Below are 23,031 nucleotides of genomic sequence, written 5' to 3' on the forward strand. Positions count from 1 at the left end.
ACCATTTAAATGGTATTTCCTGGTGCCTCCATGGCAGCATACTAGTGATAGAGCCCCGCCTCTACTCCTCCCTCAGGACTAGTGAGTAGCATAAAAGAAAGGCCCAGCCCCCTGTCCCATAATTCTCCTTTTTTTCCTCATACCTTCCTGACTGGTGAAGAATAAGCAGTATGTCCATACCTCTGCCTCCAGGCAGCTTTCCGCCGGGTTCAGCCTCTCCTGTGCGCAGTCCCGGTTCTTGGGTCGCTCAAAGCACTAATAAGGCCGGGAACCCCCTTCTGTGGATCTTTGGGGTACAAATTGCAGTGTTTCCTCATAGGAACGCATACTGCTACTGTCTCTTTAAAAATCTTTAAATGTTTGGCTTTGCAGGATTTTGCACAAGGACCGTCTTTTTTTTTTTTTTTTTTTCTCCCTCTTTTCAGCTTGGATTCCCCTTTAGGTTTCCCAGTACTTATTTGTGTGTTTGTTTGTTTGTGTTCGTTTTCATTGTCATCTTCCCCTTCTCTTTCCCTCTTTTTCTTTTCCCTTCTTGCCTTTTGTCTTACCTTTTCAGCCTGTCCCTTTAAGTTTTCTATGAAAACATCCGATCCTGTGTACATGGCTCCCAGTCCTGGGATTCCCCCTGCAGCGCCATGCAAATCGAGGCCGCCCCTTGCTCCACAGAGTCTCGGCGTCTCTGCGGACCGCCTCGTAGGGCGGGGAGTAGGGCCGTGCACGAGGAACGGTCTGCGCATGCGCGGGCGCATGCGCAGTGCGGCTGAGGCTCGGGCGGCCATCTTGGATGTGGGAACCAGGTGTAATTTTGCCCTGAGTTCCCACAGAAGCTAAGGGGAGGGGTTTTGTGCTCTCTTAGGCTGCTCTGCCTATTAAAGGGCCATTCCACCTGCTGTCCACCCGAAAGACAGCATCTTTCCCTGCTCCTACCGACTTGTTAAAGCCCTTGGTAGGTAGCATTTTATAATACTTTTTTTTTTTTTTTTTTTTTCCTCCGTCATCATTTCCATTTATTCAGTTGTTATTTGTCTTCAATAAAACCTTTTTTTTTTTTTTTTGCCCTTCTTTTCTTCTCCCTTTTTCTGTTTTCCTTCTTGCGTTTTTTTCTCACAGCCGGTCCTTCTGCAACGCCCTACGATGAGCCACTCATCACGTAACCAAGATCCTCACAATAGGTATGGGACCACCTTTCTGTAAGTATTGAAGTAAGAAGGAAAAGAGTGCTTGTATGGACTAACAAGTGTCCTTTGTTCCAGCCCAACACACTCCAAAAGATCCGGGAAGTCTTCGAGGCACCGCGACCATGACAGTCCAGATCGCAGATCAAGATCTTCCCACTATAGATCTTCAGAAAGATCTAGGTCAAGATACCGTCGCTCTCCTTCTCCGCCATCACATTCATCAAGGAAGAAGTGCTGGGCTTGTGGCGCAGTACCCTTACCTAGAAAACTAGTCTGCCAGGACTGTTTTCGGGACTACGCAGCCAACCGGGAGTTGGAAAACCAACAAGTGGTGGATCTGCTAAAGCAGACAATGAAAGATTCCCTTTCGGAGTTGACAACTCTAGTACCCGCACAGGCGGCTCCCTCTGCAGCTCAAGTTCCGGACAGGGATGATAGCGCTCCAGGCCCCTCTGGGCTAAACCCTTCACGCGCTGCGGCTCCATTACTTGGAGAGGCATCTTCAGGTCACCTTTCAGAAGAATCCATAGAGGAGTCGGACCCGTCAGGCTTTAACTATGCCTTAATCCCACCTTTTATTCAGGCAGTTAAAACAGCAATTGCCTGGGAGGATCCTGAAGAACCCACTCCTAAGTCAAAAACATATTTTCCCTTCCTTAAGAGGAAACAAGTATTCTTTCCTCTTATGGGCGAGATAAGAGAAATTATCGAAGAGGAATGGAAGAAGACGGATAAAAAGTTTTCATTGGGCCGTCTTAATAAACTCTACCCTCTAGCCGAGGCTGAAGCGCAATCATTAAATTCCATGCCGGTGGTGGATGCTGCAGTCATTCGGCTCGCCAAAAACGTGACACTACCTATGGAAGATGCAGCGTCATTCAAAGATCCGCTAGATCGGAAAATAGATCTGGACCTAAAAAGGAGCTACCTGGCCTCGGGCGCAGCCTGTAAACCGGCTATTGCCCTTACATCTGTCTCCAATGCCATCAGGGCTTGGACAGAAAATGTTGAGACAGCGCTACGCCAAAATGTCCCTAGAGAAGACATTGTCAAGGCACTGGAGGAACTGAAAATTTCGGCCGATTTCATCGGAGAGGCCGCCATCGATACCATACGTTGTTCCGCACAATCAATGCTCCACACAGTAATGGCCAAAAGGGCCCTCTGGCTAAAACCATGGACAGCCGACCTTGCGTCCAAACAGAGTTGGTGTAAGATTCCGTTCGACGGCAAAACCCTCTTCGGAGAAAAAATGGACAAGGCCATTTCCAGGGTAACTGGAGGCAAGTCTGGGCTCCTGCCACAAGACAGGAAAGTCAAGAGAACAAGAGTCTATTCGTCTAGATTCCGGCCCTCAAATTCCAGAGATTTTAGGCAAACCAGACAGAACAGGGATAACAGAAGACCCTGGAGAGGCACCCAGGCCTCTTTTTTGAACACACGCAAAACCAAGGCTTTCACCACTCCCCAGGAGGCAACGAAGCCTTTTTGACGCCAGAAGATCGCAACCCCTCCCAGTCGGAGCCAGGCTACAGGCTTTTCTCCCAATTTGGGCTTCGCGTTGTCAGGACCCCTGGGTTCTGTCAACAATCCATCAGGGTCACCGGTGGGTGTTTGCTCATCCTCCTCCTCATGCATCGTTTCAGGAGTCAAGAATACCAGCCTCGCCATCAAAAGCATTGGCATTATCCCAATTCCTGACAGATCTTCAGCTTCAAGGTGCAGCTATACCGGTTCCATTGGCGGAGCGTTACACCGGTTTCTATTCTCCACTCTTCTTAGTGCCAAAAAGGACGGGAGGTTGGAGGCCGGTGATAGACCTCAAGAGGCTCAACCGATATATAGAACTTGAGAGCTTCAAAATGGAATCCCTGCAAACTATCATTCAGGTCATTCAGCCAGGAGATTGGTTGATATCTCTCGATCTACAAGATGCTTACCTGCACATCCCAATCTTCCCAACTTATCAGAGATTTCTGAGGTTCGCTGTAGGCGAGATACACCTTCAGTTCAAGGCCCTGCCATTCGGGCTCTGCACGTCTCCGCGAGTGTTCACCAAGACCTTGATAACTGTCCTAGCCCCCCTCAGGGAAAGGGGGTTGAGAGTGTACCACTATCTAGACGACATTCTCCTGTTGGCAAGCAATCCAGATTAACTCAGATCCCACAGGGAAATTCTCCTTCAGACCTTACAGGAGTTCGGCTGGCTCATAAATTTTCAAAAAAGCAACTTGTCTCCGACACAACAGATGGTTTACCTGGGAGCCATGTTCAATACCCAAGTGGGGACAGTGTCCTTACCCAGCCAGAAGATGGATATTATCATACGGAGGATGTTCACTGTAATTCGGAGTACTCATCTGACGGCCTCTCAGTGTCTGAGTCTAGTCGGAGTACTCATCTGACGGCCTCTCAGTGTCTGAGTCTAGTCGGCACAATGTCCTCTTGTATTCCCATGGTGCCATGGTCCCACTGGCACCTGAGGTTTTTCCAAACAGGTTTTCTGTCACAATGAGGAAAACAACACCTCTCCCAGAAAATCCAAGTGACCGCCTTAATGCGCAGAAGCTTGTTTTGGTGGACGAAGAAGGAAAATCTTGCCAACCCCCGTCACCTAGGCTCATTCAACTGGACCATCCTTACGTCCGATGCGAGTGGGCATGGATGGGGCGCCCATTGCGGGGAGGTCAAGCTTCAGGGAAGATGGTACCACTCAACCAAAGGGGTGGTATCCAATGTACTGGAACTAAGAGCGGCATTTCTAGCTCTGATTTCCTTGGCACCCCTCCTCCAAGGCCACAGAGTCCTCCTGAGATTAGACAACAAGACAGCAGTGGCATACCTGCTGAGACAAGGAGGTACTCGCAGCAGGACCCTCCTCCGAGAGGTCGAACCCATCATGCTGTGGGCAGAGAGGAACCTACGAGATCTCAGGGCCGTTTACATTCCGGGCCGGCTGAACACAGTGGCAGACGCTTTATCCAGGAGGTTCGCAGACAACAACGAGTGGTCCCTACATCCACAAGTTTTTCTCCAAATCACCAACCTCTGGTACCCTCCTCAAGTGGACATGTTTGCCACTCCGGACAACTCGAAACTGCCCAGATTCTACTCTCGTCTCCCCTGCTCTCAGTCGGAAGCAGTCGATGCCCTGACATGCCCGTGGAATTTCTCGACAGCCTATGCCTTTCCTCCCCGCCCACTGATTCTGAAGTTTCTCCGGAGACTTCTCACAGAATCAGTACAAGTCCTGGCGATACTCCCTTTTTGGCCGAAGAGACCATGGTTCCCTCTAGCCATCCATCTCAGTGTGGAACCCCCCATCAGGATTCCACTTTTTCCCAACCTACTGTCCCAGCAGGGACTATTTCATCCAAACCCGCAGAGATTAGATCTGCGGGTTTGGAAACTGAAAGGCAAAGGTTTCAGGCCTTAGGGTGTACCCCTGAAGTCATCACGACACTTTTGAAAGCCAGGAAGCCCTCTACCAACGCGGTCTATTCAAAAGTGTGGAACAAATTCCTAGCGTTTGCCGCGGGGCAGGACTTCAACCCCGTCCTCCCCTCTACCTCTCAAGTCTTAGCCTTCTTACAGACAGGACTGGATTTAGGATTGGGACTAAGCTCCCTCAAAGTACAGGTAGCGGCAATCTCGGCTGCAACCAACAAGAGATGGGCCGAAGATCCTCTAGTGGTTACCTTTTTAAGAGGAGTGTTGAAAATTCGCCCTCCCGTTAGACGCTCGTTTCCACAGTGGGATCTCTCCCTGGTCCTGGAAGTTCTTTGTAACCCCCCATTTTCTCCAGTGGAACAGGCTTCTCTTTGGAATTTGTCATTACAAACTGCCTTCCTCTTGGCCATCACCTCCGGCAGACGAGTCTCCGAGCTACATGCCCTGGGAATAAGTGAGGATCACATCACCTTTTTTCCGGACAGGGTTGAACTTCGCCCTAGACAGGGGTTCATCCCCAAGGTCTCCTCCTCTTCCCATCTTCTAGAACCTTGGGCCCTTCCGGTTTTCCAAAACGCGGATGCAACTCAGCACGACCTAGACATCTCTAGAGTTCTTCGAGCCTATCTGGAAATCACAAGTTCATTCAGACAATCTGACAGTTTGTTTGTCATCCCCTTTGGGAAAAACAGGGGCAAAGAGTCCACCAAGAGGACTCTATCATCATGGATCATCAAACTCATCCAGAAAACCTATAAAGTCAAGGGGCTATCTCCACCTTCACAAGTAAGAGCTCATTCTACTAGGGCAGTCTCGGCTTCCTGGGCGGCAAGGGCCAACGTTTCCTTAGAGACGGTTTGCAGGGCCGCCTCATGGTCATCACGTCATACATTCTTCAAACATTATCGTATCGACCCAGGGTCGCTTACAACTGTAGAGTTCGGCAGAAGGACTATTCAGTCAGCCATGTCTTTGCCCAATTAAAGATTTGCATATTTAGCATTACCCACCCATTTGTCTTGCTAGTTATTTATCACTAGTATGCTGCCATGGAGGCACCAGGAAAACGGAAAATTGTTTCATACTTACCGTAATTTTCCTTTCCTGGTGCCTATCCATGGCAGCATATGCTCCCACCCTTGGTATTCTATATGACAGAGAATGATGGGACAGGGGGCTGGGCCTTTCTTTTATGCTACTCACTAGTCCTGAGGGAGGAGTAGAGGCGGGGCTCTATCACTAGTATGCTGCCATGGATAGGCACCAGGAAAGGAAAATTACGGTAAGTATGAAACAATTTTCCGTTTTTTATGCTAGTGAGCTGTGTGAGGGGTCTCACAATAGCAGAAAAGTTTTTTATGAACTTCCTGTAGAAATTTGAAAATCCCAGGAATCGCTGTAGCGCCTTGCGTGTAGTTGGTGTAGGCCAATCCTGAATGCAGGATATTTTACTCATGTCCATCTCGATTCCTGTTTTGGATATGATGTAGCCTAGAAAGAGTACCTCATCTTTATGGAACAAGCATTTCTTCAGCTTCACATAAAGATTATGTGCAAGCAATCTCGATAATACAAGTCTTACATGTCTTATGTGTTCAGACAGGGTCCGTGAATATATAGGTATATCGTCCAGATATACCACAACACAGACATCTAGTAAGTCTTTAAAAATATCGTTTATAAATCGTTGGAAAACTGCAGGGGCATTGCATAGGCCGAATGGCATCACAAGATATTCGAACAATCCGTATCTAGTTCTGAATGCAGTCTTCCACTCGTGTCCATCACGGATTCGAATGAGATTGTATGCTCCTTTCAGGTCTAATTTTGAAAAATAGGAAGCTCCACGCACCTGCTCAATGAGTTCAGGGATAAGCGGTAGAGGATAGCGATCTTTTATTGTGATAGCATTCAATTTCCTGTAGTCGATGATAGGTCTGAGACTTGAATCTTTATTGCGAACAAAAAAGAGTCCTGCTGCTGTGGAAGAAGTGGAAGGTCTAATAAAACCTTTTTCCAAGTTCTCATCCAAATAGGTTTTGAGATGGGCAAGTTCATCCTGTGAAAGAGGATAAACATGACCGAACGGCAATTTGCTATTTGGGAGTAGATCAATGCTACAATCATAGTCTCGATGAGGAGGTAATGCTTGAGCATTTTTCTCAAGAAAAACCTCAGAAAGATCCTGATAACATAGTGGTGCAATCTCATCTGTCACCACAGACAGAATCTTCCCGGAAAACGGGAGGTTACACGTTTCCTCGCAATAACAAGAAGGGAAGGTCAAGGACCGTTTCTTCCAATCTATGGTTGGTTGGTGTGTGTGCAACCAGGGAAGTCCCAACACAATGGGAAAGTGGGGTGATGGTATTAAATCGAAGGTAGAAGTCTCCCTATGAGACTCGTTAATAGTGACTAGAAGTGCTTGTGTCTGATCGGTGATCGGACCAGAGGATAACGGAACACCGGTAATAAGACTTACTGAGACAGGTTTGAGTTTAGAAATAATAGGAATTTTATTTAAAGCAGCAAAACATATATCCATATAATTTCCACAAGATCCTGTGTCAATCATGGCCTTAGTAGTAATCCTGTTCTGGTCCCACTGTAATGTCAAAAAAACAGAAATGTAGGGGTTAGTAAATGAAGTTGTCAATCCTCCTAGAGAGACATGTGAACACTCACCCTTCTTTTTGTTGACTAGGGGACAGACGTTTATCTTGTGATCCGGGGATGCACAGTACAAGCAGAGATTTTTATTTCGTCTTTTGGCTTTTTCCATAGTTGATAGCGGTGGGCGTATGGTTCCTACCTCCATAGGAACGGCCAGACTCCGAGAGGAAACGGATAATGGCATTCCCATCTTTTCAGCCTTTCTTTCTCGTAGTCTTCTATCTATGGTAATACTGAGTTGTATTAATGCATCCAGGGTTTTTGGCAGATCCGCTCGGGCGAGCTCGTCCTTAACGGCTTCTGATAGGCCAAGCCTAAATTGGGTTTTCAGAGATGCATCATTCCATTCTGAATCAAGGGTCCATCTCTTGAACTCTGCGACAAAGTCTTCCACAGGCCTCCTTCCTTGTTTCAAGGATCTTAACTGAAGATCAGCAGTACTCTGCCTATTGGGGTCATCATATAGGCTAGTGAGCTCTGCCAGGAACAAGGCATAGGAGTTGAGAAGCTGGTCGTTTTTCTCAAAAAGAGAATCTGCCCAGGCTCGAGGATCGCTTGATAGGTAAGAAATAATAGTACAAACCTTAATGTGATCAGTAAGGTAGGTACGAGGTTTTAGCAAAAAAAGTAACTCACATGCGTTTTTAAATTCGCGAAATTTTTTGCGATCGCCTGTAAATACCAAAGGGGGATTTATCTTGGGTTCAGGGGACTCAGCAGAGGTAAGTTGTGTCAGTCTAATTACCTGCTGCGACAGAGCCTGATTGTCTTCTTTTAATTCAGCAAGTGCGTGTATTAACGCAGATACTTGCTGTTTTAATTGTGTCACCTGAGTGGTTATTTCTGCTGAATCCATTTTTGGGTTCGTTCAATCTGTAACGCTTCTGCGTTTCTTATATGGTGTGGATTTTCAGCTGCAGAAATAGTTCCACGTCAGTAGTCATGTAAGAGATATGCTGAGATACCATTCCCAACCTCAATGACTCATCATGTGTGGAAGGTCTTATTTCAGCCAGTAAATACACACAATTAGCAAGCTGGTTCCTAGAATGACTTTATGTATGTGGTAACACAATGATGAAGGTTGAGGGATAGGTTGAGTGGAGGTGGTAGGTGATAGACACTTGAAGGTGAGACAGTAGCAGATGGATGCAGGAAGGTTTAGCAATGTTGTATGGTAGCAGATGACAGAATAGCAGGTGGACATACAAAAGAGATCAACCCAGTGCAGAAAAGTAGCAGTAGTCTCAAGAGCTAGCAATCTAGTTATGCAGATGTGATAAACAGTCTTTACTATACAGAGCTAGATAGTGTAAGCTTAGTATAAGTTTATAGAGAATTCCCCTGCGGGGTACTTAGCACTATTAGCGATACAGCCGAAGGGTGTTTCAGGAGAGGCGGATGATCCAGTAGCGGGATACAGGGATCAGCGCAGCGAGGTTCCGTCAGCGAAGTAAGCTTGCAAGCATGGAAGCTTCAAGCAAGGTTAGCATCCAGGTAAAGGTGTTTGAACGAACACATGTGAGTGAGAACCGGCGCTTTAAATAGCCATCTAGTCCGGCGCTGGGTGATGACAGCTCCAGTCTTATAGGTGTATGCGCACCTTTCCAAAAGTAAATGGTGGGGCGCATACACTCGTGGAAAGTGTAATTTAGGGTACCAAAGGTACCGGAACATTACATAAGGATAGGGCCTGAAAAGCCGAATTTTTTCAGAGTGGAGAGCATATAGCCCCAGTCGACTCTATCAAAAGCCTTTTCCGCATCCAATGTGAGGAGTATGGAAGGCATTTTGTTATGTTTGGCGAGGTGGAGGATATCTATTATCCTCCAGTTGGTGTCTGACATTTGATGGTCTGGCATGAATCCCATCTGGTCTCTTTTGATCAAATAGGGAAGTACGGATTGAATGCGCTTAGATAGTATTTTCGCGAAGATTTTTGCGTCGGAGTTTAGCAGGGAAATCGGGTGAAAATTAGCAGGTGTGACGGGGTCTTTACCCGGTTTAGGAAGGGTGACAATGTGGGAACTTAGGATGTCTTGGGGCATTGAGGATTCAGCTATTGCTTTGGTAAAAACTTCAGTGAGGTGGGGGCTGAGGAGTGGGAGGAATAACTGGTATTATTCGTTAGTCAGGCAATCCGGTCCGGGGGATTTGCCAGTTGGCAGAGCTTTGATGCTATCAGCTATTTTTGCCGGTGAGATTGGAGAGTTCAATGCATGCAGTTGGGAGTCTGAGAGGGTGGGTAGATTGATAGAGTCCAGGAAGCGGTTGATGTCTGCTTCCTTTGGTTGGTGTTCAGCGGGGTTGTCCTTTAAGTTGTATAGGGAATTGTAAAGTTGGCGAATTCGTCGGTTATTTCTTGGAGGAGGGAGATTTTGTGTTTGGAAGCCGTGTCCAGTAGGAAGGGAATTCTGGATTTGGCCTGTCTGTGTTTGACTTTGTTTGCCAAGTATTTACCCGCCTTGTTAGCTTGCGAGTAATAGCGTTGGTGTCTGTCTGACTGCTCCAAGAGAAGAAGACGTAGGTCTTATCTGAGCCCTAGGAGGGTGGTGGAGGTAGTGTCTGAAGGATGTTGTTTGTTGCTTGCGTCTAGTGTGTGAATTTGAGAGAGGAGCGATGACATCTTTGCGTTTCTCAATTTTCTGAGTCTTGCCTGTTGCTGGATGCACACCCCTCTGATAAAGGCTTTTTTGCACAACCCACAGCACCCAAGGGTCAGAAACCGATGGTGAGTTGATGCTAAAGAATTCCTGAAGTCTTTTAGAGATGTAAGCATGACATTTGGGGTCTTGCAGTGTTCTGGCATTGCAGCGCCAGACGAAAGCCCTCTTAGAGGGCGCCCCCTCCTCGATGGTCAATTCGACCGCAGCATGGTCCGACCATGTGATGTCTTTGATCACCGAGGAGGATAACTTCCCCAAAAGTGTTAAAACAGTAATAAACATATCTATGCATATAGAATACGAATAAGAATAAGAATGGTGCCTGGAGGAGAAGAATGAATAATCTCTCTCTGATGCATGTTGGCACCTCCAGACATCATACAACTTTTCAACGTGTAACAAACCCCCAAGCGATGTTTGTCGACCCCGGGGTGGAGAAGAAGAGTCCAACCCGGGGTTGAACACCAGGTTAAAGTCCTCACCAATGAGTAAGTGTCCGTGTTGGATGCAAGATACTTGCTTGAGTAGTCTTCGTAGAAACTGGAGCTGGTGTGAGTTTGGGGCGTAGAGGAACACAATAGTCAGAGGGAGGTTGTTTACTTCACAGACAAGAATGATGAAGCTGCCTTGCGGATCCAGGATGGATGTGTGGAGTTTGAAGGTAAATTCTTTATCGCCAGCATGACTCCCTTCTTCTTCTCAGGTCCATTTGCCAGGAATACATGAGGAAAGTCTCTGTGTGAACAAGGTGGGTGATTTCCAGGTTGGAAATGAGTTTCCTGAACGGCCACAATGTCTGCCTTGCTGGCGGCATTCTCCCTCCAGAGCAAGTGTCTCTTTGCTGGGTGATTCAGGCCCTTGGTGTTGACTGAGAGGCACTTTATTGTCATGTCTTCAGAGCAGTTGGTATGACGTAATGAGGCTGAGGTGGTACTGTAATAGAGGAAGCAGTACCTGGAAGCTCTAGGTGCTTGGGCAGAGACCAAGGATCGCTAGGGGCAGGAGCCCAGGAAGGATTATAGCAACCATGAGAATGAGGCAAAAAGAGAAGCTCGGGTGGAACAGGCACATACACAGGGAAAAAAAAAATAGAGAACAAGCGTAAAAGAAGGATCGTCACAGCAGTCCGTGAACAGGTAACTCTGTTAAAGGGTATAACAAGGGCCATTTGGAGATTAGATCTTCCTAAGGCCAGGGACACTGAGGGAAAGCATGTGATTCAGACGTTGGGACCCGCGTTTGTACTTGTTTTCTTCACCGACCGCCTGCGAGAGAACACCTTGCATTCACTGTCCAAATGCATCAAAGGTGGGGAAGTAGGCGGGGCTGAATGTGCCTGTGGTATGATGTTCCAGCTCTGTAGGGCTCGCAGCCCTTCCTCCAGCGTTTTGACTAAGATTGTGGATCCAGCATTGGTGATGGATAGAGTAGCCGGGTATCTCCACTTGTGGGGGATTTTGTGGTTCTTCAGAGCCTTTGTAATTGCAAGATTCCTGCTGCTCTGCAGCATGTGTCTGGAGAGATCTGGGAGCAATTGGAGCCCATCGTACCCCTCCGGTATAGTGGTGGACTGCCTAAACGCCTGCATGATCTGTTCTTTGGTGTGATAGAAGTGCACTCTAAGCAGAACATCTCTGGGAAGGTCGCCAGCTATAAAGGCTGGTTTGGGTAGCCTGTGAATTCTGTCTATGAGTAAATCAGAGCTAGGCAGAGAGGGGACCAGGGCCGAAAAAAGAGTGTTGACATATGGCATGAGCTGTGAAGGTAAGATGGATTCTGGAATACCCCTTATTTTGATGTTGTTTCTTCTGGAACGGTCTTCCAGATCTGCCACCTTAGATTTAAGCCAATTCACCAGTCAGTGTGGTTTAATATAAGAACTGTGAAAGAGTCACACCACACAAAAACAAAAGTTTTAGATTTTAGAAAAACAGACTTTTCAAAAATGAAATTAGTCATAAATGAGTCCTTATCAGACTGGAACGGATTACATGGAGTCCAGGAGAAATGGGACTACTTAAAAGGTGCATTATTGAAGGCAACAGAAAATTGCATTAGACTTGTCAGTAAAAGCAAAAAAAGGAAGAGACCACTGTGGTACTCAGCAGAAGTGGCCCAAATCATTAAAAATAAAAAGCTAGCATTTTGTAATTATAAAAAAACCCAGAGCAATGAAGATAAGGAAATCTACAAGATTAGGCAGAAAGAGGCCAAGCAAGTTATAAGAACTTCTAAAGCGCAGGCAGAAGAAAAACTAGCTCAGTCTATGAAAAAGGGGGATAAGACATTCTTCAGATATATAAATGAAAAAAGGAAATTAAAACAAGGAATAACTAAATTAAAAACAAAGGACGGAAGGTATGTAGAAGAGAATAAAGGGCTAGCCGACTGCCTTAATGAATACTTCTGTTCAGTTTTTACAGAAGAAAAAGGAGAAGGACCTCCACTTCAAAGGATGACTAATGAATCATTTGATGCATGTGTCTTTACAGAGGAAGACGTTCTAAGATTGCTGTCTAAAGTGAAGACAAATAAGTCACAGGGTCCTGATGAGATACACCCAAAATTATTAAAAGAGCTTAGTGGTGAGCTGGCAAAACCATTAACAGATTTATTTAACCAATCATTAGTAACAGGAGTCGTCCCGGAAGATTGGAAATTGGCAAATGTCGTGCCCATTCACAAGAAAGGTAGTAGGGAGGAATCGAGCAACTATAGACCTGTGAGTCTGACATCAATAGTAGGCAAATTAATGGAAACCCTATTAAAGGATAGGATTGTGGAACATCTTAAATCCCATGGATTGCAAGATGAAAAACAACATGGGTTTACTTCAGGGAGATCATGTCAAACAAATCTTATAGATTTTTTTGACTGGGTGACTAAAATAATAGACGGTGGAGGTGCAGTAGACATTGCATATCTAGATTTTAGTAAGGCTTTTGACACTGTCCCACATAGAAGACTTATCAATAAACTGCAGTCATTGAGCATGGACTCCCATATTGTTGAGTGGATTAGGCAGTGGCTGAGTGACAGACAACAGAGGGTTGTAGTCAATGGAGAACATTCAGAACAAGGTCATGTTACCAGTGGGGTACCTCAGGGATCTGTACTGGGACCAATTTTGTTTAATATCTTCATAAGTGATATTGCAAAAGGCCTCGATGGTAAGGTTTGTCTTTTTGCTGATGACACAAAGATATGTAACAGGGTTGATGTTCCTGGAGGGAAACGCCAAATGGAAAAGGATTTAGGAAAACTAGAAGAATGGTCAGAACTCTGGCAACTGAAATTTAATGTGGATAAGTGCAAGATAATGCACCTGGGACGTAAAAACCCAAGGGCAGAATATAGAATATTTGACACAGTCCTGACCTCAGTATCTGAGGAAAGGGATTTAGGAGTAATTATTTCAGAAGACTTAAAGGTGGGAAGACAATGTAATAGAGCAGCACGAAATGCCAGCAGAATGCTTGGATGTATAGGGAGAGGTATAAGCAGTAGAAAGAGAGAAGTGCTTATGCCGCTGTACAGAACACTGGTGAGACCTCACTTGGAGTATTGTGCGCAGTACTGGAGGCCATATCTCCAGAAGGATATAGATACTCTAGAGAGAGTTCAGAGAAGAGCTACTAAACTAGTACATGGATTGCAGGAAAAAACTTACCAGGAAAGGTTAAAGGACCTTAACATGTATAGCTTGGAAGAAAGAAGAGACAGAGGGGATATGATAGAAACTTTTAAATACATAAAGGGAATCAACTCGGTAAAGGAGGAGAGCATATTTAAAAGAAGAAAAACTACCACAAGAGGACACAGTTTTAAATTAGAGGGGCAAAGGTTTAAAAGTAATATGAGGAAGTATTACTTTACTGAGAGAGTAGTGGATGCATGGAATAACCTTCCTGCAGAAGTGGTAGCTGCAAATACAGTGAAGGAGTTTAAGCATGCATGGGATAGGCATAAGGCTATCCTTCATATAAGATAGGGCCAGGGACTATTCATAGGATTCAGATTCAGATATATTGGGCAGACTAGATGGGCCAAATGGTTCTTATCTGCCGACACATTCTATGTTTCTATGTTTCTAATTCATCTCCTCCGTTTGTGTATTAAGTGCCTCCACCATAGCGTTAAATGAGGATGCATGAGTGTCCCTATTGCGTTCAATGGAATCAACTCTGGTGCCCAATGAGTTAATGTCAGATTTGATTTGTTGCATGTAGGCAAGTAGGTCAGAGTGCATTTCTTTTAAGACAGTAAGGCAGCAAAGGGGTCATTTGCAGGCTGGGAGGTGTTAGGACTAGCCGAGTGAGAAAGGCTGAAGTCCATACCATAGTGCTGCGGATATCTTTGTGGTGACTCTCTCCTCAGCTTGGAATGAAGGGTTTTCCCCTTGTGGTGGGATTTTTAAGACACTCATGTAAATCACAAAAATGTTATAGAAAAAAATAGATTTTATTTAGACACAAATAAACAAAAATGAAAATATTAAAATGTGCAAACAGTACATTACATAATATACATAATGCAAATGGTTGTCAGCTTAACCACTTTGCCACTGAGTACCGTAGTACTACTACGGCAAAGTGGCTCGTTATCGTCTGACGACGTAGACCTACGTCGTCAGACACTCCCCCTTGTGGGCGGCGCTCGCACGCCGCCGGAGGCTCGCTCCCACTGTATTCAGTCACATCGGGAGTCGGGCCAGGGGAGGAGAAGCGGCGATCGCCTCTGCTCTGCCCCGATCGTCGGGGATCTAGTGTGGAGATCCGCCCGCCTGTGTAAATACAAGCGGGCGGATCTCCCAAGTGACAGGGAGTGACAGATCGGAGTGTTCAGCATAGCTGAACACTCCGATCTGTCCCTGGCTCACACAGTCACCTCCCCCTCCACACGTCAGTAAGCACCAGGCATACATTAACCCCTCCCTCTCCTAAAAATTAACCCCTTCCCTGCCAGTGTCATTTTTACAGTAACAGTGCATATATATATAGCACTGATTACTGCAGTAATGTCACTGGTACCCCCAAAAGTGTCAAAAATGTCAGTCAAGGGTCCGATCTGTCCGCCGAAATGTCTCAGTCCCGCAAAAAAAACGCAGATCGCCGCCATTACGCGTTAAAAAAAAACACCAAAAATGACAGAAATATTTCCCTTTGTTAGTAAATGCAATAACTTTTGCGCAAACCAATCAAAATATGCTTATTGTGAATTTTTTTACCAAACATATGTAGCAGAAAACAAATTGGCCAAAAATTTAAAAAAATTTTGATTTTTACATTTTTTTGGGGGGAATTTCATATAAAAAAATGTGAAAAATATTGTTGCTTTTTCAAAATTTACGCTATTTTTTTGTTTATAGCGCAAAAAGTAAAAATCGCACAGGTGATCAAATACCACCAAAAGAAAGCTCTGTTTGTGGGAAAAAAAGGATGTAAATTTCGTTTGGGTATGGCGTCGCACGACTGCGCAATTGACAGTTAAAGTCGCACAGCGCCGAATCGCAAAAAGTGGCTCAGACATAAGACAGCAAAATGCTCTAGTGGTAAAGTGGTTAAACAGCGAAAGATACCCAATGCATTTCAAAGTCAGAGAACTTCTTCCTCAGGGGTAGATCTTACATCTGTAGTTAGACTTATCCATTGCATACTATATCATTTCCACTATTTGCCAGTTAAAAACAAATGGTTTCAGATAAAGCCTGCCTGGTGGGTCACATTTAACAGATACCATAACAAGATGATGTTCCAATGGAAGTCCGTCAGAGGGATTCACTCCCCAGCATGGGCGCTGTGAACAACTGGAGTCCAAATAAAGGGAAGCCCTTGATGTTAGGGGAAGATTAGCATATTTGTGACCGATGCTCGCAGCTGGTACAGTCCTCGGCTTGCGTTTAGCTGGACTTACTTGAGCATGGAGAAGGAGGTGAAGGGGACCCCGAGGAATTGCCACTGTCCGGATTAGCCACGCTTCTGAGGTGTATTGGTGCAGATGGAGGTGGATGCAGCCTTTCGTGCGCTCTGTGCTCTTGCCGGAGACTGGGGCCTTGTGGTAGGAAGAAACCCGCCAGCTTATTCAGCTGATGGGGCCCTTTTTGCGACGGGTCATGGTCCGGGGTATGCTGGGGGCTGCAGAGATTGTAGGTGTCGGAGGTAGACACGGGGAACCCTGTGCGGTGTCTGTATCCCAGGTGGCCGATCAGAGCAGAGTTAGAAAGCCGCCATCCGCTACGCCCTCAATTGTTATTATTTTTGAAGGGTAATGTTTACATGTTCCATGAAGCAAAACTACTATGAAGTCATGGTAGGAGGGTGGTTCTTTGACGTAACAAGGTGTCCTGTAATATTCTCTATTACCACTACAGAGCTTTGCATGGCCTTGTAAAGTTGCATACATCACTTCTTTCACTGCTTGGGTGCCGGTCTATAAAAGCCTCTCCAGCTCAGCTAACATTATGAAATAGATGAACAAAGCCACACTCCATAAAAGTCAAACTGTAGAGTTTACCAAGTAAAGCTTTCTTCCCTTTGGGTTTATTAGTCTACGAATAGGCCCAGTCAGGATGAAATGCGTCAGCAGGGCGTTGCCTAGGGCCTAAAAGCCAGCTGTACTCAAAACTCTACAGTTTGATTTTTGTTTTCCTACTTCCTTATGGTGGCTCCTTTTGTGAATTTCTTCTGACAAATATAGAGACGGTGTGATTTTAACTTCCGGTATCTAACCTAAAACTAGCCACAACTGACTTTTTCTGTTATATTGAAGATGTTTTGCAGCCTATCCAAGAAACTCCTATAGAAATGACCCCCCAAAAAGAAAATATATATTTCATCATTTAAAATGTACAATTATAAAATTTAATTCTAAGGTAAAGTGGTCCAGTAGTCGGGTGCATTTCTAATAAAAAAGGTAATAAAAATGGGAATTGGATAAACGCTGATAAATGTTTGCATCTCACTCAATGACATAGTAAATATAATGTACAATTATGATCAGAGCAAGGTTCTAGGTCGCCTACACCCTAGAGACACACCTGGGAAATTTATGTTTAAACTTTCTTAGTACACAAAGTGGGCGAGCCAGCTAGGCGAGCAGGTATTAGTCAAACTATTCACTCGTATTGACTGCAGACTTGAAGGTTCCATTAATTTTCCACTTTTCTAATTTGATAGCAGGTAAATGTTCTGGCAAAAAAGATATATCTAATTACAATATAATTGATGATTAGGAAAAATATAAATATAATGTAACAGGTAGGTGATGACTGATTTAGGAGAATGAGCAATTCAACAATTTTTATTCACCTAAATATTTCCATGTAAATCTGTTTAATCACGCATATTCCGAATCTGGGCCTATTCGCACCATTGCATGCATGTTCACATAATAATGCATACGTGTAGATGTGAATGGTGCCATATAGTTTCCCTTTAAAAACACACTAAACTGCAGCACAAAGATGTAATCTGCAATACAGGAAAAAGGTATTTCTACTTATAATTCACTGTCATACAGTAAAACCAATTTTACTGCAGGAAAATGGACAAATGTAAATAGACTCCTATAAATTGCACGATTCAAATTGGGCAAACCTGCATTCATTTTTTCAAGAGAATAAAAAATAGTGTTCATTGCTGGGAATTGTAATGTGATTTACTTATCACCAATAACAAGCAGAACATTAGAAACAAAAATTAAGGAGCCATTAAGGTAGCTGAAAACGTAATCACTAAGGTCTTATGCATTAATGCATAGAATGAAAACAGCCCTCAATGCAATACTTAGATTCTCTCTGTCATTGCCCCCTGCAGATTTATTGCTCTGAGGTCCTCTTCCTATGAATGCAAGGAGTCACAAAGGCACAATATGCGGTGATGATATCAGCAACACTTTCTGACTCATGACCACCTAGCACCAGAAAAGCGGCAAAGAAGAAGAGGACTCTGTGTTTTATGTGACTGGAAAGAAGACATCTAAAAAAAGGAGTTAGGCCTTCAAAATATCAGATATCAATACCAATAATTATTGGTGGAAGAGTGACATGCCATATATTGAACGTCACTTCTATACAAATTACCATATTAGTACAATTTAACATGAATACACTTATATTCTAGTTATGCAATCAAAAACTGCCCTCTCTAGTAAGGTGTGTCAGATATGTTTTATTGAAACTCAACCTGAACTAAGTCAACTATGGTCACACTAATTCCCTGAGTCAGCATTTGACAAACATATATAAGAATTAATATAAACATGTCTATTTATTTTATTTATTAGTAAGACTGTTACACCAACCATGCCAATTCCTGCAGGGCATTTGCTCAGATATAGTTTTCCTATAAAGGCTGCAGCAAACCTCAGAAGCTTCACTCTGCCTACAACCTCTGATTACACTCAGCAGCTGCCCAGGTGCCTATTTGCAAGAATGACACAACTCGAGAACGCAGTTGTTCTGATCTTAGATGTCTTTGACAAATATGCCTCTACAGAAGGCAAAAAAGAAACTTTAACCAAGGAGGAGATGAGGAACATGATGGAAAAAGAAATGCCTGGGATCCTTCAGGTATGGATTTGCTACACTGTATGATGCTATGTTTGTTATAGTTATATGTATGTATGAGGAGGTATACAAAAATGAGTAGATGTTGTTTAAAAAAGAACACATTTTCCAGACCTCAATGTATATCTGTAGCCACAAAGCTTTTGATTTTAAAAAGTAGGGAAGTGATGGAATCTCTGTCAGGTATTTATAGCTGTCTGTGTTCCCACTAGAGATTCACCCTCTCCGTTAACCATTATCATTGGACTAGAAGGTTAGTGGAAATCTTCCACAAGGGACATCCGTCCTGATGACAAATGTTTAAAGGTTCATGTTGTGGGACATTTTACTTAAATGCTGTGTTTTCCACTCAAATGCCTACAGCTGTGTTCGAATGGAAAATGTAGCATTTGACATGAAAATGATGTTTGACATGCTTGACCTACAGTTCAAATGCACCCCATTTGGACATGGTGGGGGAGATTAACTAAAACTGGAGAGTACAAAATCTGGTGCAGCTGTGCATAGTAACCAATCAGCTTCCAAATTTTGGCCTAGGTTCACACTGAATGCGGGATTGAAATCGATTTCAAACCGGAATTTCAGTCCGACTTTGGGGGCGATTTTAACCACTTAACCCCTGGAAGATTTTACCCCCTTCCTGACCAGGGCCTATTTTGCGATTCGGCACTGCGTGACTTTAACGGACAATTGCGCGGTCGTGTGACGCTGTACCTAAACTAACTTGACGTCCTTTTTTTCCCACAAACAGAGCTTTCTTTTGGTGGTATTTGATCACCTGTGCGATTTTTTGATCACGCGCTATAAACAAAAAAAGAGCTTAAATTTTGCAAAAATAACAATATTTTTCACATTTTTTTATATGAAATTCCCCCAAAAAAATGTAAAAATCCAATTTTTTTAACATTTTCGGCCAATTTGTTTTATGCTACATATGTTTGGTAAACAAAATTGCAAAAAGCGTATTTTGATTGGTTTGCGCAAAAGTTATCGCGTTTACTAACACAGGGAAAGATTTTTGTCATTTTTGTTTTTTTTTTTTAACGAGAAATGGCGGCGATCTGCAATTTTTTTTGCGGGACTGCGACATTGCGGCGGACAGATCGGACCCTTGACTGACATTTTTGACACTTTTGGGGTTACCAGTGACATTACTGCAGTAATCAGTGCTATACATATGCACTGTTACTGTAAAAATGACACTGGCAGTGAAGGAGTTAACGGTATTGGAGAGGGAGGGGTTAAGTGTGTCCCTAGGGGCGTGTTTCTAACTGTGATTGGCTGTGGCTACTAGTATAAGAACAGAGATCAACGGTCCTACATAGTAGAACCGTCTGATCTCCATTCTTACACAGGGAAGAATGACAGGCGGCTTTGTTTACATCAGACGCCTGCCTTTCTTCCGTTGTAACGGACGATCGCGAGTGCCCGGCGGACATCGGGTCTGCCGGGCACACGCGCGGGGGGGGTCCGTGACCGCGCGGGAGCACGCCTCCGGCGGCGCGCGCTCGCTCCCTAGAGCCTCACAGGTTAGCGACGTAGCCCTACGTCACTTTGCCTGTGAGGGGCTGACCGCCGCAGTAAATAGTCATGCGGCGGTCGACAAGCGGGTAAAGACATTTGTGCGGGTTCATGCACAGATGTCTATTAAAATTGCCCCTGAAGTCGCCAAAAGTGGTTCAGGAACTACTTTTGGGTATCGGTGAAGTGCGGTGCCACAAAGTCGGTGTCACACCGATTCAGATGGTGCCGTTGCCGGCAATGGGCTCCGATTTGGCATGTGATTTGACATGTCAAATTGCATGTCAAATCAGCCCAATGTGAATGGGGGCTTATTGTCAAAGCTTAATTGAACAAGCTGAAGTTAGAAGCTGATTGGCTACCATGCACAGCTGCACCAGATTCTGAGTGCTCCAGTTTTAGTAAATCTACCCCAGTGTGTCTACAGAATCCCAACACAAAGCAAACCAGGTCCAATGCAGCCTCTGAACTGCCTTGTGTACGGCTCAGATAAAGTTAACGGGATTCTGCTGACCTGCACAAAACACTGGAAATGATGCCCATCAACATGAGCCCTTGGATAAGATTTTCTCTTTTTGGACAGACGTCAACTTTTCTTCTGTTGTTTGTCTGAGACAGGAAATCAGGGGAAATCTCTCCAACAGGGCACAGACAACAACAACAAAAAAAAACCTGGCAGAGGTTCCGACTATTGGATTCCATACTCTATCCAAAACTAAAAAAAATAGATTGTACCTAAAAATACACTATAGGGTTCATTTATTAAAATGGAGAGTGCAAAATCTGGGGACTGCTGTGCATGGTAGCCAATCAGCTTCTAACGTCTGCTTGTTCAATTAAGCTTTGAAAAAACAACCTGAAAGCTGATTGGTTTCAGTGTAGAGCTTCACCAGATTTTGCACTCTCCAGTTTTAGTAAATCAACCCCTTCAGGTTGATCTTGTTGCTGTATAAGAAGTGCATCCTGTGAAAAAAGATAGTTAACACTTTACTGTCCTGCTACTCAAACTACTGATCTCCACGCTTTTGTAGAGCTTCAGCAGGTGGAAAGTTGTCTGTATTCCAATACACATCCGGAGTGGTGGATTTCTGTTCCCTGGCTTTAGGCTGTGGTTCCATCCAACAGTCCTGTAATGACATGAGGCCAATGAATAGAAGCACGGCACACAAATGGGGACCATGCAAATCATAATGAATGCTTCTGGTTTTTGGAAACGCTCACTATCCCGTTTACAGATAAAGTTCATGGCTTGTACAAATGCTCTGCTGACCTTTCTGGCATTTCCAACATTCAAGATATTTGGCCCTTGGCCTCTTGGCTATTTGCATCTCTCCATATTTAAAAATGTATAGAAATTAAACCTGAGCTTTTACTACAACTTTAGAACAACTGTTATCATTTTCTTTATTATGAACTACTTATTATTATGATATATCAACTAAATATGAGATACTGCTTGTGTTACTCCTATGTTTTCCACATCCAGTAGACGTCACGTTGCATGCAACCCCAGTGCACTATAATGGCTCGAATTTAAAAAAAAAAAAAAAACCTTCCCTTTTCTTTCAGAGATGGGAATATCTTTCTCCAGAGGATGTTAAAAAGCTGCAGACATTGCTATATTATATATTTTTATAAAGCCCAGTATACTCCAAGAACTGGGTGTCATGAATCATGAATAAAGCCTAGAATAAATGTTTATTTGTTAAAAATTAATAATTAATGTTAAAAAATTAATTATAAATTATATAATAACATTTTTTTGTAAAATATTACTATTTTATATAATAAAAGGAGTGTGTAAAACAAATATACATATAATTGCCAAAATCATTAAGTTTTTGTTTAATTACGTACTGGAAAAGTCCTGGAAGTCGCACATCTCTGCAAAACCCTGTAGGAAAGTGTATGACAGCCTCAGCCCGGGCTCCAACCAGGCCACGCCCCCTCCATAGGTGAAGTCAACCCTTATTGGGGGCATGGCTTGGATGGGGCCCAGGCTGAGGCTATCATAGACTTTCCTTAAAAAAAATAAAGAGTGTATGTGGCCTGGTTGGAGCCCGGGCTAAGGCTGTCATACACTCTCCTAACCGGTTTTGCAGAAATGTACAACTTTCAGGACTTTTCCCTTTTCCATTAGATGTCTAGAGCTGGGACAAGTTCTGTCCTTGTCTGCACTCCTAGCAGTTGCTACATAAGAGGACTCAGTGAAGTCTTGAGTGGCACCTGTCAATTTAGTTTGTTTAACTATGGTTCCTTTTTGCTAACCAGCAAAGGTTGAGGGCAGTGTAACTGCTTTGTTTTATGCAATTCTACAAGTTATGGAGCCTCTTTATGGATTTTTCACCCAAGTTTTACACAAATTTTTCCCAGGATTTACACATTTCCAAACTGGATTCAGTTTAAATAAATGTGAGTCCTAGTTGTGTGAGTCTGCTGTGAAAAAAAATTATAAATAGACCCCATGGGGTTGATTTACTAAAACTGGAGAGTGCAAAATTTTACTGCATAAAAACCAATCAGCTTCCAGTTTTTTTTTATCAAAGCTTAATTGAACAGGCTGAAGTTAGAAGCTGATTGCCTATCATGCACAGCTGCACCAGATTTTGCACTCTCCATTTTCAATAAGTCAACCCCATGTGTTGAGTAAGCACTTAATTATGTGTCAGCTACAAAAATAATTAAAGACACAAATATTTCTAGGATACAAAGATAAGTAAGGTGTGTTTTACTGGATGTTAAAGGGTCTATATCATTAACTAAATTACAAAATATCTTATTCTTATTTTAGGGTGGAAAAGGAAAAAATGATTGTGACAAGCTTCTGAAAGACCTGGATGAAAATGGCGACTCAGAGGTCGATTTTCAAGAATATGTCGTCTTTGTTGCTACGTTCACCTGTCTGGCACACGAAAAATTTCCAAAATACGCCAAGAAATAACTAATTAATCCAGTCATCTTTTATAAATAAAGCTTT

The 23,031-nt window shown here is 43.8% G+C and overlaps 1 protein-coding gene across 2 annotated transcripts; it reads left to right on the forward strand.

The window, feature by feature from the left end:
• On the forward strand, positions 1 to 23,031 carry LOC309557533 (protein S100-P-like). 2 transcript variants are annotated; one of them, XM_082260287.1, is made up of 3 exons: positions 1 to 5; positions 18,366 to 18,536; positions 22,846 to 23,031. In XM_082260287.1, exons 2-3 carry the CDS (start codon positions 18,399 to 18,401, stop codon positions 22,993 to 22,995), a joined length of 288 nt encoding a protein of 95 aa, XP_082116413.1. In that variant the 5' UTR covers positions 1 to 5; positions 18,366 to 18,398; the 3' UTR covers positions 22,996 to 23,031. The 2 variants fall into 2 exon arrangements, with proteins under 2 accessions (XP_082116413.1, XP_082116412.1); XM_082260286.1 differs by lacking the exon at positions 1 to 5 and having other exon boundaries at positions 18,284 to 18,536.

Source organism: Pelophylax lessonae (assembly GCF_965119305.1).
Source record: "Pelophylax lessonae genome assembly, chromosome: 1".
Lineage (NCBI taxonomy): Eukaryota > Metazoa > Chordata > Amphibia > Anura > Ranidae > Pelophylax > Pelophylax lessonae.